This window comes from Ceratotherium simum, chromosome 11 (assembly GCF_057802395.1).
Source record: "Ceratotherium simum simum isolate JZ-2026a chromosome 11, ASM5780239v1, whole genome shotgun sequence".
Lineage (NCBI taxonomy): Eukaryota > Metazoa > Chordata > Mammalia > Perissodactyla > Rhinocerotidae > Ceratotherium > Ceratotherium simum.
In genome coordinates, this window is record NC_141910.1 from 48,604,853 (window position 1) to 48,617,505 (window position 12,653).

The 12,653-nt window shown below is 34.6% G+C and overlaps 1 protein-coding gene across 12 annotated transcripts in view; it reads right to left on the bottom strand.

The window, feature by feature from the left end:
• Positions 1-12,653, bottom strand: part of BIRC6 (baculoviral IAP repeat containing 6) — a 236,286-nt gene that overhangs the window by 14,813 nt on the left and 208,820 nt on the right. For 11 of the 12 annotated variants that reach the window (XM_087436940.1, XM_087436939.1, XM_014781248.2 and 8 more), the window contains 4 exons: positions 9,335-9,480; positions 8,553-8,663; positions 4,192-4,409; positions 1,943-2,104 (listed from right to left, as the gene is read on the bottom strand). In XM_087436940.1, coding sequence (XP_087293066.1) covers positions 1,943-2,104; positions 4,192-4,409; positions 8,553-8,663; positions 9,335-9,480 — 637 coding nt within the window. Of the gene's footprint in view, positions 1-1,942; positions 2,105-4,191; positions 4,410-8,552; positions 8,664-9,334; positions 9,481-12,480 lie in introns of those variants that run through there. The other variant, XR_001389958.2, reaches the window with a different exon arrangement.

A 12,653-nucleotide genomic window follows, 5' to 3' on the forward strand; every position in this document is an offset into this window, starting at 1 on the left:
AATGAAAAATAACTCTTTTCCAAACAACAAAAAATTTTCAGTGAGGAAAAATGGTACTACTTCACATTTTAAAAAATCTCTTTCAAAATTTCAAAAATGGGATATAGCTTCATAGAAGAGATCTTGATTTCATATCTGCCTCTACATTCAATTGGTTGCAAAACATTGTTTTGGTTGAGGTATATGGATAACATCTGGCCTCAAACAAACATGAAGTTGGAAAGAGGAGGACCTCACAGACCCCCTGAAAGGGTCTTAAGGATCTCCAGGGTTCCTCTGAACAAACGTTAAGACACATTAGATACTTATTCACTCAGACAGCAAGAATGAACTCAAACCATCTACCAAATACAGGTCAAAAAGTCACTCTGGGAAAAAGAGAAGTGGGGACATTTTATCTGTATTTGTAAACTAGAAATTTCATATAATGAGTAACAGACTTGAAAATAAGCAGTCCTTAAAAAAGCAGAGAAGTCTATCTCCTTGTTATTCTTTCAAAGCTCTGTGAAAGCAATAATGCAAAATACATTAATTCATTCAGCAAGTAATTTCATTAATAATTTTAAAAGTCTTGTATCTTTGTGTATTATTATTAAAAGTACTGTGAGGTGTACCATCCCATTAGATTTTTAGAGCATCCCCATGACTCCCAATGGCAGGTATTCTTATCCCTATCTATAGATCTGGAACCAAAGGTTAAATGTTGTTACCAGTGTGTAATAGAACAAAGACTATATAATTCAGGATACTGGACTTCCAAGCCCTTACCCTCTTCCCTATACCACTAGGTCTTAAGGAAGTAATTTCTTAAATAAATTTTAACATTTTACACTTTAACTCTATTCAGGTTCTAGTCTCTCTCTTGAGTAAAGTCAACATTACTATTTCCTCTTCTCTGCTCAGTTATAAAAGATCTATTCTTTGCTCTCCCAAGGAAAGTAAGGTCTACCTCTGGTTAAATCTCCTGCAATAAACCCAGAAAGCGAATTCCAGTTTTATGATTTGAGCTTATGATGAAGACAAAATGATAAATTGCAAGCACAGATTTGAGGCAGGCTCCTAGTTTCTGCACCTTTTGAAACTAGGAAGGCAAAACCAGGAGAAAACTTTGGTCATCTTTAATAAACCATATCAACTACAAGCAATTGCTATTCTCACATCATCAAAGAAGTGTCTGTGAAGTCTATAAATTTCTTCTAACCTCCCAGTGATTTTTAAACATTAAATACTCTCAGCATGGAATTTACTGTTGAAATTCCACCAAACTGTCCAAAGTACTTTAAAAAGTGATGACTGCTCTTTTAAATCTAGTTTTTAAAAGTTTATTGTCATATGAAATGATTTTTATTATATCTCTTTGTCAACTTCTTTTTGGATAGGAATGCATCTTTCTATTTATAATACAAGAAAATATAAAACATTTTAACATAAATTTAACTCTAAAAATAAGTTCAAAATTATATGTATCATGGACAACATGGATAGTTATGATAGCATAAAAAAGTTCTGATATGCAAAAAAGGAACACGGAATTGACAGTATCATTCTTTTGCCATTCATCTATCTTCAGGCACTTGTAAAAAGATAACTGGAATTGGAGATATGGAAAGTAAAGAAAGGTGAGAGGCAAAGACTGACACCTGGCTCTACTGTATTCTGAGTGGAGAAAGCTCTTAATTGGTCCAAGAATGTGATGAATAAGCTAGACCCTCAGTAATAACTTCTTAAGATGGTAAGTGCTTCTTAACACTGTGGTGTTTCTGCCCTTTTCGGTTCCTTCTCTCTCATTCCTCAGGCTCATCTTTGCATATAGGGTGGAGAAACATGAGAAAGCTATACACTCTTGGAAAGAAGATAATTAAAACAAAATTTTTGTTCAAATTACAAAGAACCTTTGATTACAGTACTTTAGCATTAGAAACAAAAGATTGCATTACATTACCTTGCCATCATTATAAAGGTTTGGATTGAATCGCACGCTATGACCACCAGTTGTCTCTAGATTCACAAGAGGGGGTGAACTGGGATAATCTTGAGGAAAATATACATCAAACTCAAAGCAGCCATTTGCATAAGGGGTGTCCGCTGGACCAGTTATCAGAACCTAGTACACATATACAAACACACAAAAGCCTATGTTACTATTCTTTTTTTTTTTTTTTTAATTTTACTTATTTATTTTTTTCCCCAAAGCCCCAGTAGATAGTTGTATGTCATAGCTGCACATCCTTCTAGTTGCTGTACGTGGGACGCTGCCTCAGCATGGCCGGAGAAGCGGTGCATCGGTGCGCGCCAGGATCCGAACCTGGGCCGCCAGCAGCGGAGCACGTGCACTTAACTGCTAAGCCACGGGCCGGCCCCTATGTTACTATTCTTAAACACTGCTATTTAGAAAAACACAATCCAACAAGAAATAAGAACAACCTTCTTATATCCTATGTATATCTCGACCAGGATGTGTTAAAAATGAAGCTAAAAGTTAAAAATAAATACAGGACTAGGAAATGGTTTTATGTTAGGATTAAAGTCATTTGGTTTTGGTGAAAATGGGCTATTAAAAGAGAGATGCCTTTTGGGGAGCAGGAAAGCTTACATCAAAAACCTTTTAAAATATTTATTATTTTTTAAAAATATTTATTTATTTAGTGTGTGTGTATGTGTGTGTGAGGAAGACTGGCCCTGAGCTAACATATGTACCCATCTTCCTCCACTTTATATGGGACGCCGCCACAGCATGGCCTGACAAGCGGTGTGTCGGTGCACGCCCGGGATCCGAACCCGGGCCGCCAGCAGTGGAGCGTGCACACTTAACCGCTATGCCACGGGACCCGCCCCTTAAGTTACTTTTTTCCGAGAGCTTTCCTTCATGATGTTCTTTACAGTATTTTCAACAATTTGAGATTCCAGTTACATTCATTATCATATCTCAAATGTATGAAGGTAATTTTCTGCTCTAAATCTTCAGATAAGTCAATGTTTTAAGAAATAACTTACTTTTTAATATTTTTCTCGGTGACAATGAGACAAGCAGATAACAAGAATAAAAGTTCTCACGTAACAACTTGCGAACAAAAATGTTTTGAGAGAACAATAAGTGTTTTCCTTAGGATTACAGGTAGACCAAAAAACAGCAGAGAACCCAACAGTAAGTGTCAGAATTATGTAACAAATTTCGTCTCAGTTAATCAACAGATATTTTTTGTGTGAGGCATGAGCAGCAAAACCTCTGGTCCTGAATAGCTATGTGTGGAGGCAAGTGGCATTAACGTCTCTATCAGTGACAACTCTGATTTATGCTTTGGGGTTCCATGTTGGCATCCTTTATGTTAGGTACAGCATAATGCTTCACAGAGATCAAGTCATAAGTTTTAACTTATGTGGTCCATTTAGTGCTAAATACTTCGCTAGGCAATCATCCTATAATTGGCTCTATTGTTTGTAACAAGGAGAAGATAAGAGTGTGGCCCAATAGGCAAGGTCTATGAGATTTCTAATGAAAAATTATCCAAAAGAGCAAAACGAAAAAGCAAGCAAACAAAAAACCTTCCTCAAATCAATGGCTCAATAGTTGCAGCTGTGTATCTAAGGAAGACAGAATATTTAACCCACGACTTAAATCATAAATGTAAAGAAAGGTTCCCCACCCGCCCCTACGTGTTAAATCTTTAAAATTTTCTTGCTGCAGTAACCTCTTGAAATTTAAGGCCAGATCACAGTGTTAAAACATAAAGGTGCAGGTTATTTATCATTGTACTACCATTACTTAATTCATAGACCTTATGGATCTGTAAATACATATATTTCCTAGGAAAAAAACAAGAATAATTTTTGAAGACTGATGGTATAAAACATGAGAGAAGTATCTTGGATGACAAGGAAGAAATCCTATAACTTTTTTTTCTACTGACTAGCATTAAATCCTTTCATACTATGTTTCTAAAACTAGGACAGGCTGTGCATAGCCTTTGCTCAAGGAAAGTATTTTGGTATTTTCTTCTAAATCTTTATTTTCAACAGCAGTATCATCCACATACTCTGAACATTAGAAAAGGACTTCTTTCACTGATATCCAAAATGGTCAACAGAATTTTTATTGAACTTATTAAAATTCATTCTATTTCTAGTGCTTCGTATGAATATTGGAATAATTAGATTAGCCAGAGAGATAGGAGAAAAAGTTGTTTTTTCTACCTTCATGATGTCAAGTCGCTCCTCATCACAGCGCACAAACACACTAGAAGATGATGAAAGAGGCAGTGAGGTTGAAAGTGTCACAGCTTCCTGGGCAAGGCGGCGGGCTCTGGCAGCACTGTTTGCATCGTTTGCATTTTTCACCTGAGACATGTAGTGGTAATTTACTTTAAAACCCAACTTGCCATCTTCATCTTCAGAAACCATTTCAAATGTATCTAAAACAAGAAAAAGAAGAAAAAAACACTTAAAAAAAAAAAAAAGAACCAGAATAGAGGATAGTTGCTATAATGACAAATATCACAAATAAATCTCCAACCCTTCTTCCACCCGAAACAGAGGGGACTGCAATGTGGAAGAACAGTATACTATAAATGTTTATGTAACACCTACTGTTGGATGGTTGGAATATCTACTGGAAGTAAAAGAAAATGGTTTTTAGGGCATGCCCAGTGGCGCAAGAGGTTAAGTGTGCGCGCTCCACTGCGGTGGCCCGAGGTTCACCAGTTCGGATCCCAGGCGCGCACCGACGCACCACTTGTTAAACCATGCTGTGGTGGCGTCCCATGTAAAGTAGAAGAGGACAGGCATGGATGTTAGCCCAGAGCTGGTCTTCCTCAGCAAAAAAGGGGAGGATTGGCCTTGGATGTTAGCAGGGCTGGTCCTCCTCACAAAACAAAAAAAAAAAAAAGAAGAAGAAAGAAAGAAAACGGTTTTTAACCTACAGTGTGAACATGCTGGTAGATTATATTATATCAAGTAGCTAAATGACAATGCAAAGTATTAGATAATTTATTCTTAAAATGAGTGGTATATAGTATTTTTGCCAAAATAATTCAGAATACAAAATGCCAAAAGTATTCTCCTTATATTTCATTTTTAAAAAATAGAATAAGTCTTTCTACATTTGCACTGATCTGGAATCAGAAAACAGCAATGCCACGCTGAAGTTTACTCTAGCATTACTTCTGGAATTTAAATTAACAGAACAGAAGATTATTAGGGTAATTTTCTAAGTACTTTCACAGAAAATAATCAATGGGCTAATTCTTAACTATTTAGTTAGGCAGATTTAGAAGGACTTAAAAGTTATTCTTTACTTATAAGCTATGTATGTATACAATAGCAAAAAAAAAAGTGAATTTGAAATTTATCTGATTCAGATTAACCCCACTCCACTAATGGATTAAAACAAAGATATTTAATTAACTTATAACCCTAAATCAAAACCACCTATTAGGGCAAATACTGTCATTAGAAGCAAAGATAGGGCTGGCACCGTGGTGTAGCGGTTAAGTTCGGTGCACTCCGCTTCGGCAGCCCAGGTTTTCAGGTTTGGATCTTGGGCATGGACCTAAACCACTTGTCAGCCATGCTGTGGCGGCAACCCACATACAAAATAGTGGAAGACTGGCACAGATGTTAGCTCAGGGACAATCTGCCTCAAGCAAAAAGAGGAAAGTTGGCAACAGCTGTTGGCTCAGGGCCAACCTTCCTCACCACCACCCCCCCCCAAAAAAAGAGAGAAGCAGCAGCAGCAGCAACAGCAGTAGCAATGATAACTTTTGATCTTGTGTTTGTAAAATTCTAAATATTTGGAAAAACATTAATGTTAATCATAATTAACATTAATGCAGTAAATTTTACCAAGAACTAAGGTCCTAAGCTAGGCTATTTGGGTTAAATGATAAATAGGAAACTATATCTGCCTTCAAGGAGCTTATAATCTAGAAAAAAGGGAAAGACCTATAAACAATGTCACAGGTCTGTGCACTACAGTGTTTAAAATAAGACTGCCACAATCTTTATTTAACAAATCTTTCAGAGAAAAAAAAGGCACTCTTTATTTCTTGTAGAAACTATCACCAATTCTGTACAAGTAGAATCTAATTTAAGAAGCAATGTTGAAAGCTTACTTTATCACACAATACATATAACTGTTACTGATCAAACATACTATATCTTGGCAAGATCACTGACTAGTTTCTATCAGTAAATCTGCAAACTGGAGTTTTCTCATCTGCCCGACTCTGCTATGTTTCACATACTATAGGGATACATCTCCTTTAAATTTTATAAACAGCAATCCACCAGACACAAACATGAATGAGCCCATTCTCACGCCTGGAAGAAAATTTTTATATCATATATATATAAGAGAACAGGGTCTATTTATACCAAAATTTTATTAAAATATTCAATTAAAGATAACGTCAGTGGCAAAATACATACAGCCTGTTTGACTCAGCAATTCCTCTTCTATTAATTTGTCCTAAGGAAATAATCATGGTTGTGTACAAATATTTTATGCAATGATGGTCATTGAGATGTTGCATATGTTATGGAAAAACTGGAAACAACCTAAAGGTACAGTTACTGGTTAAACAAAGACCGTACAACATATGATAGATTCGGCAGTCAATAAATATCAAATTGTAGAAGAATCATAATATTGGAAAATGTTTGATATATAAGGTAGAAAAAGCAGTTTATTAAAACAAAACTCAACAGAAAACATGTATTTTTTCTGAGTTATTCTAAAAGTCAATGGGTATCAAAACTCAATTATGTTTAAAGTCATATCCAGCTTGGAAAGGTTATGATCTTATGTGGTATGAGAGAAGCCTCCCAGCTGGCTAACATTAATCAAGGGCTCTGACGTATGACTCTAAGTTTCTTAATTAGAGGTAATAATTTTAAATTAGAATCTCTCACACATTTAGAAGCATAAGCACACTCATATTGATGGAAGAAAACTTTTTGGATTGAAAGAACTAAAGAATATATAGAGATGGAATGTAGCTAAACACTTCCAATTACATGAACATTACAGTATGTTTTTTAAAGCCATTAATACATATTTGTGTATGATGTAGGCGAACCAAAACGTAAATTATCACTACAAATGTTTTCATTTGAGAGATTTTAAAAATGAAGTCTATTTAAACTCTGAGCATACTTTTCCTGATAACTGTGTTGTTGAGTGTGGCTACAATGATCATACTTGTGTGTGCCCTTTCCTGGTAATTCTAATTATTCCTTTATATGATCTCCCATTGAGGATGTCTGTGTTTCATTTCTCTATTTATACAGCATTTCTTCTTAGTGTTTTGTAACTTCAAGAATATAGCACAGAATTTTTGTTACTTTCATAATCATTTATAGTTATTAATATAGTGTTGAATGAATCTGAGGGTTATTACATTTTCCTGAATTCAAGTGTTTATTACAAGATGGTCACAACCTGTCAATGGCTGGCACAACTATCCAAAAACAAGGATCCCTTGGAAAATTGTTATATTCTTTCTAAATATCAGTATATACTTTGCCTCAACTCTTCTAATCTTAAGATGATGAACAAGATCTTTTCAAAGATCTGCCTGAGTGCTTTATCATTTTCAAATATATTATCTCGTGATTTTTATTGCAAACCTGAGAGATAAGCAGAGCAAAAGCTAAATGATTTATACTGAGGTTTCAAAGACAGTATGACAAAAATCTATGTTTTTTGACTCCTATTTTAGTATTCTTTCTATTATAGTCAAAATCCTTTGGGCTGGTTCTCAAAGATGGAAAAGAGGCACAGACAGCAATAGTTAATAATGGTCATCAACATTTGGAATTCTAGTGTTTATGTATAGACTAATACCTATGAGGGGTGCTGATAGGATCTTTTCATGGTCCTTACTTGTCAAGAGTTTTGGAATGGCAAGGCAAAGGCTACACGTGAACTATGTGCAAATATATTTTCTAAAGGTAAATGTCTGGAATTCTAAAATGGTAAGAATAACAGACTTTGTTCAAAGTCCCAGGTCTTGACTTCCTTCAGGACAGAAATGGAGAGGTAAAGAAAGAAACCATTTTTGCCTATTTGTAGACATTTGGCCTTTTGCTTTTCCTACATGTCCACTGAATCATGATTTCCAAATATAACTATAAATATGGATAGGAATTCAAAGAGAAAAAAAGATGATAAAAATTTTCGTGTGGGGCCAGCCCCGTGGCTTAGCGGTTAGGTGCGCACGCTCCGCTGCTGGCGGCCCGGGTTCGGATCCCGGGCGCGTGCCGACGCACCGCTTGTCCGGCCATGCTGAGGCCATGTCCCACATACAGCAACTAGAAGGATGTGCAACTGTGACACACAACTATCTACTGGGGCTTTGGGGGAAAAAAATAAAATAAAATTAAAAAAAAAAAAAAAATTTTCGTGTGTGTGTGTATATATATATAGAGAGAGAATATGAATAATTCATGGTACAAGCAAGTTTTAAAATCTCTAATTTACTAGAACACATTTCAATAGCACTATTAAAAAATGTGAAATGAAAATTGAATAAATGAAGATTAAAATTTCCACTTACCAAACTGTAATTTCTTCATAACAGCCACATATTTTTCTTCAAGTGATTTCAATACTGATAAAGGTTTGGGTTTCATAGCCACCTTCTTTGAATATTCACCTAGTTTTTTTTCTGTATTTATATTGCAAGATAAATAACATAAGTCTACATTTTAGGAGATTAAAATAAAAAATAATGAACTTCTAGAGTTCAAATTTTGAATTCCACAAAATTACCAAACGCTTCCCAATTATCGTCCTATTGTACCATTTTAAGAATAAAAGATTTCTTTCTATTTCATAAACATAACTAATAGGGCTAAAAAATCCTTATCAATTTTAAAGCTTAAATTCTTAAAATGTTAATTAGGTTTCATCCGTTCAGGCAAAAACAGCAGAAGTGAAACAATAGATAATGCAGAATCATTTATATCTTCTGTTGCTAATACACGAAAATACCAATTTTAACTAAATTCTCACACATAATCTTAATGTACTATTTTCCATCTAATGCAACGGCATTTTTCAATTTTATGACTTTCAATGGGAAGAAAAGAGCAATTTATAAGGCATGCTGTCAGCCCACTAAATTTAGTCTTAGCAATCATACACAGTAGAGGCAAGTATTTTAAAATTAGACACTGTTCATAATTAACTTGAAAACCTGACACAGAACAAAATTTTTAGATAAATGAACTTGCTTGAAAACCATTAACCTCGAGGGAAAAGAAAGGCAATTTTCAGTAGGTAAATGAAACATCTTTGGTTCAAAAGAAAAGTAGCATAAAAGGAATAGTATCGTACCTTGATTTGCTTGCCGCAAACTGGTCGTGGCTGCATAAACGATTTCGGCCGTCTTTTGGATGTCTGGGACCAGAAGAGTAAGTCCTTCTGGTTCTTGATCAGATGCATCTGGTTTTACTCCTGTTTTAACATTTTCTCTTTTAGATCTAAAAAAAATATTTTCGATACGGAAAGAAATGCAAGGAAAATTAAGATTTTAGGATTGAAAAACAAATACCTCCATAAGTCAATAATAGTAGTTAAAAATCAAAATGATAGTGTGCATTTCATTTGACATACATGTGATATATATCAGGGGTAGTTTACATTAGATTCATTGTTGCTTTTGAAGCCAAAGAATAATGCCTAGCATAATAAATAAAGTTTTGGATAGGTTTTCCCTTAAAAAGCAAAAACAGACAAGAGATCAATCAACATTGTAGAAAAGTCATACTATAAAAAGACTCAGATACCCGATATGTCCTTGGATCCATACCTTTGAAAACACACTTATAGTAATTATAAATATCTAGAAGAGAAATCACTTCTATCCCTAAAAATGACAGATGTCTATCCTCTGCCTTTTAAGACTTGGGAATCAAAGAACCATATGTAGTTTTTTATTTTAATACTATTTGTATTTCACTCAGAGTATACTAACTTCCAAGGGAAAGAAAAAGAGATATTCCAGAGTAAAATGCAGGTTCACTACTAGGTGTCTTAATACAACATGGTTCTATACACTGGAAATTTTTTCGACACTAAGTTTTAGGGTATAATCATTTTAAAGACATTCTTCTGTTATTCTCTATTCAGGGTCTAAAATGCACATAAGCTTACATCAAACTGGATATATTACAGTAAGGTTTCAGTGCATAAGGCATCAAAATGTTTCTTTAAATTTTCTAGATGAACATAGTGGTATTTTATTACAAGATTCACTGAAAATAACTAAACATCAATTTCGTTTTTTCTATTTCAACTCTCAGCACGTTATTCACATAATAATCATTACACTACTGCTTAGATACTAAAAATCTATATCTTCGTTAATTTATTAAATAGATAATTTAAAACAAACTGAAATAATATATAAATATAGGTGTTTAAAGTATTTATGCTAAGGTATGATCTAAACTACACACCACTTATTTTTCTAGTTGTATACCTACCAACAAAATTATATTATATATTATAATTAAAACATTAATTATATTATATTAAAACATTATTTCACAAAGTGGGCATGGAGCCTTACAGAACTATAAAAAGACTAACAGAAGATAGAAGAGGCTTTAAAAAAATAATATTATGTTATCTACGTACAAATGAACTGTTCTTTATTACAAAGACAAAAATCTGCTCAGAAGAAATTCAGCACTTAACTTTAGGTAGATAATAAGAGATACATTAAGAAGAGCCACTCAGGTGGGTAGCAAGGGTAAATGGATACAGTATTATGCATGTGTTTTGAATTGGTTCTCACAGTGTGTGAAAAACTAGAATCCACAGATATTTTTGACTATAAGGTATATACTACCTCACCTGGCAAGATGATTTAACTGAAGAGGCATAATGTGTCACTGGGTTATTGCCTTTTCTTCTATGCTCTCTTCTTACCTTCCCTGAGGTATAAGAAGTCACAGAGGACACATGGCCAACTTTCCTTTGCCTCTCAGGAACCACTTGGTAGATATTATACTGTACAGTCATGTATTGCTTAATGAGGGGAATGCGTTCTGAGAAGTGCATCGTTAGCCCATTTCGTCCTTGTGTGAACATCATAGAGTGTACTTACACAAACCTAGATGGTATAGCCTACCACAGACTTAGGCTATATGGTACTAATCTTATGGGACCACCATTGTATATTTGGTCCATTGTTGACTGGAATATCATTATGCAGAGCATGACTGTCTATCATTTCAGTCATCAACTTCTTTGTGTGTCCGTGTACATGAACATATATGTTTGTGCATGTGTGTAAGGAGAATACAGTGAATGAATGTTTTAAGAATGAAATATCAGGCATTCTTACTGCTGGAATCAAATAAGATGTTCTGTCTTTTACAGCTATGAAACAAAGTTGAGAGAACAGTTTAATAGTGAGTCTGACAATTTCCTTAATAAAGATATGATTCTACTAGACAAGCTCAAACAGATTCTCAACTTCTGAATTTACCAATAGCTATTCACAATCAGTGTCAAACACTGAGAGTCAAGAAAAGTGCATAAGCCGCTTGACAGTACACCCTTTGATTTATAAGGACTCTCTACCCCACCAATTGTAAATGATTCTCTCTCTAATCACAGGGCTTAAAAAATTCTTAAATAATAGGGCCACTGACCCATAACAGGAAAGCAATAGCAAGCAGTTTGAGAAAACAGAAGAGTTATGGTTACAGCTATAATAAAATAAAGATGGTGTCCTGAAATCTGTCATCCATCAGTTGATCCATTGTACCTTCTGTAAAGATTTCACTTAAAGAAATACATCTTGCCGAGCAGAGAAGGAAGACATGGGAGTGAAGCTCATTTTTCCAGAACGGAGGCATTTTCTCCTTGAAGAAACAAGAACCTCTGGTGTGAGGAGCAAACTATCAATGCAATTTAAAGCAAGTTTACTCTTGGAAAACTACTGATTTCTAAATTTCAAGCCCCACTCACAAATAACAATTTTCTAATTCTAGTTTTTAAAAGATGATTAGTAGGAGAAATTCCTATTATTAAATTGTGCAAATAGTTAGGATGATAAATTTTATATTTTTCTGACCACAAAATAAAAAAATGTTGGAAAAAGTGCAAAAAATCCACAGAAGTTTAAAAAATATTATTTTTTACACCAATTATATGAAAGAAATGACCATATACATCTCATATTGAAGACAATGGTTGCATCATAAAGCAGATATATCTTAGACCTTTATACTAGGCTCTACTGAGAAATTTTTAGGTGGATAGTCTTTTTGACAAAAACATACAGCAAAAAAAGGGATAATCTCCGAAACGTGAGTACTTCAAATATATGAAGAACACACTACCTGCCTAATGATGACTACAACTAGTCATTGTCTGACATTAAACTATAGCCAGTAGTCTCTTTTCTATAAAAATTGCAGGTTACTGTCAACCCATATGTAGGCCGAGCTCATGAAAAAAGGCCATACCTTAGCTCACATCCTGAAGTCTGTGTGAAAAGCTATTTGAGTTCAAGGCACCTAGCTGGAAGTAGGTCTTTGAGACTGACAATGGATCCAACATGGTAAAAGCAATCAGCGACGGCCGCTACCATGGTATCCGCTGCTTTGTGCATACGTTGAATCTGGTTGTGATCACTGCC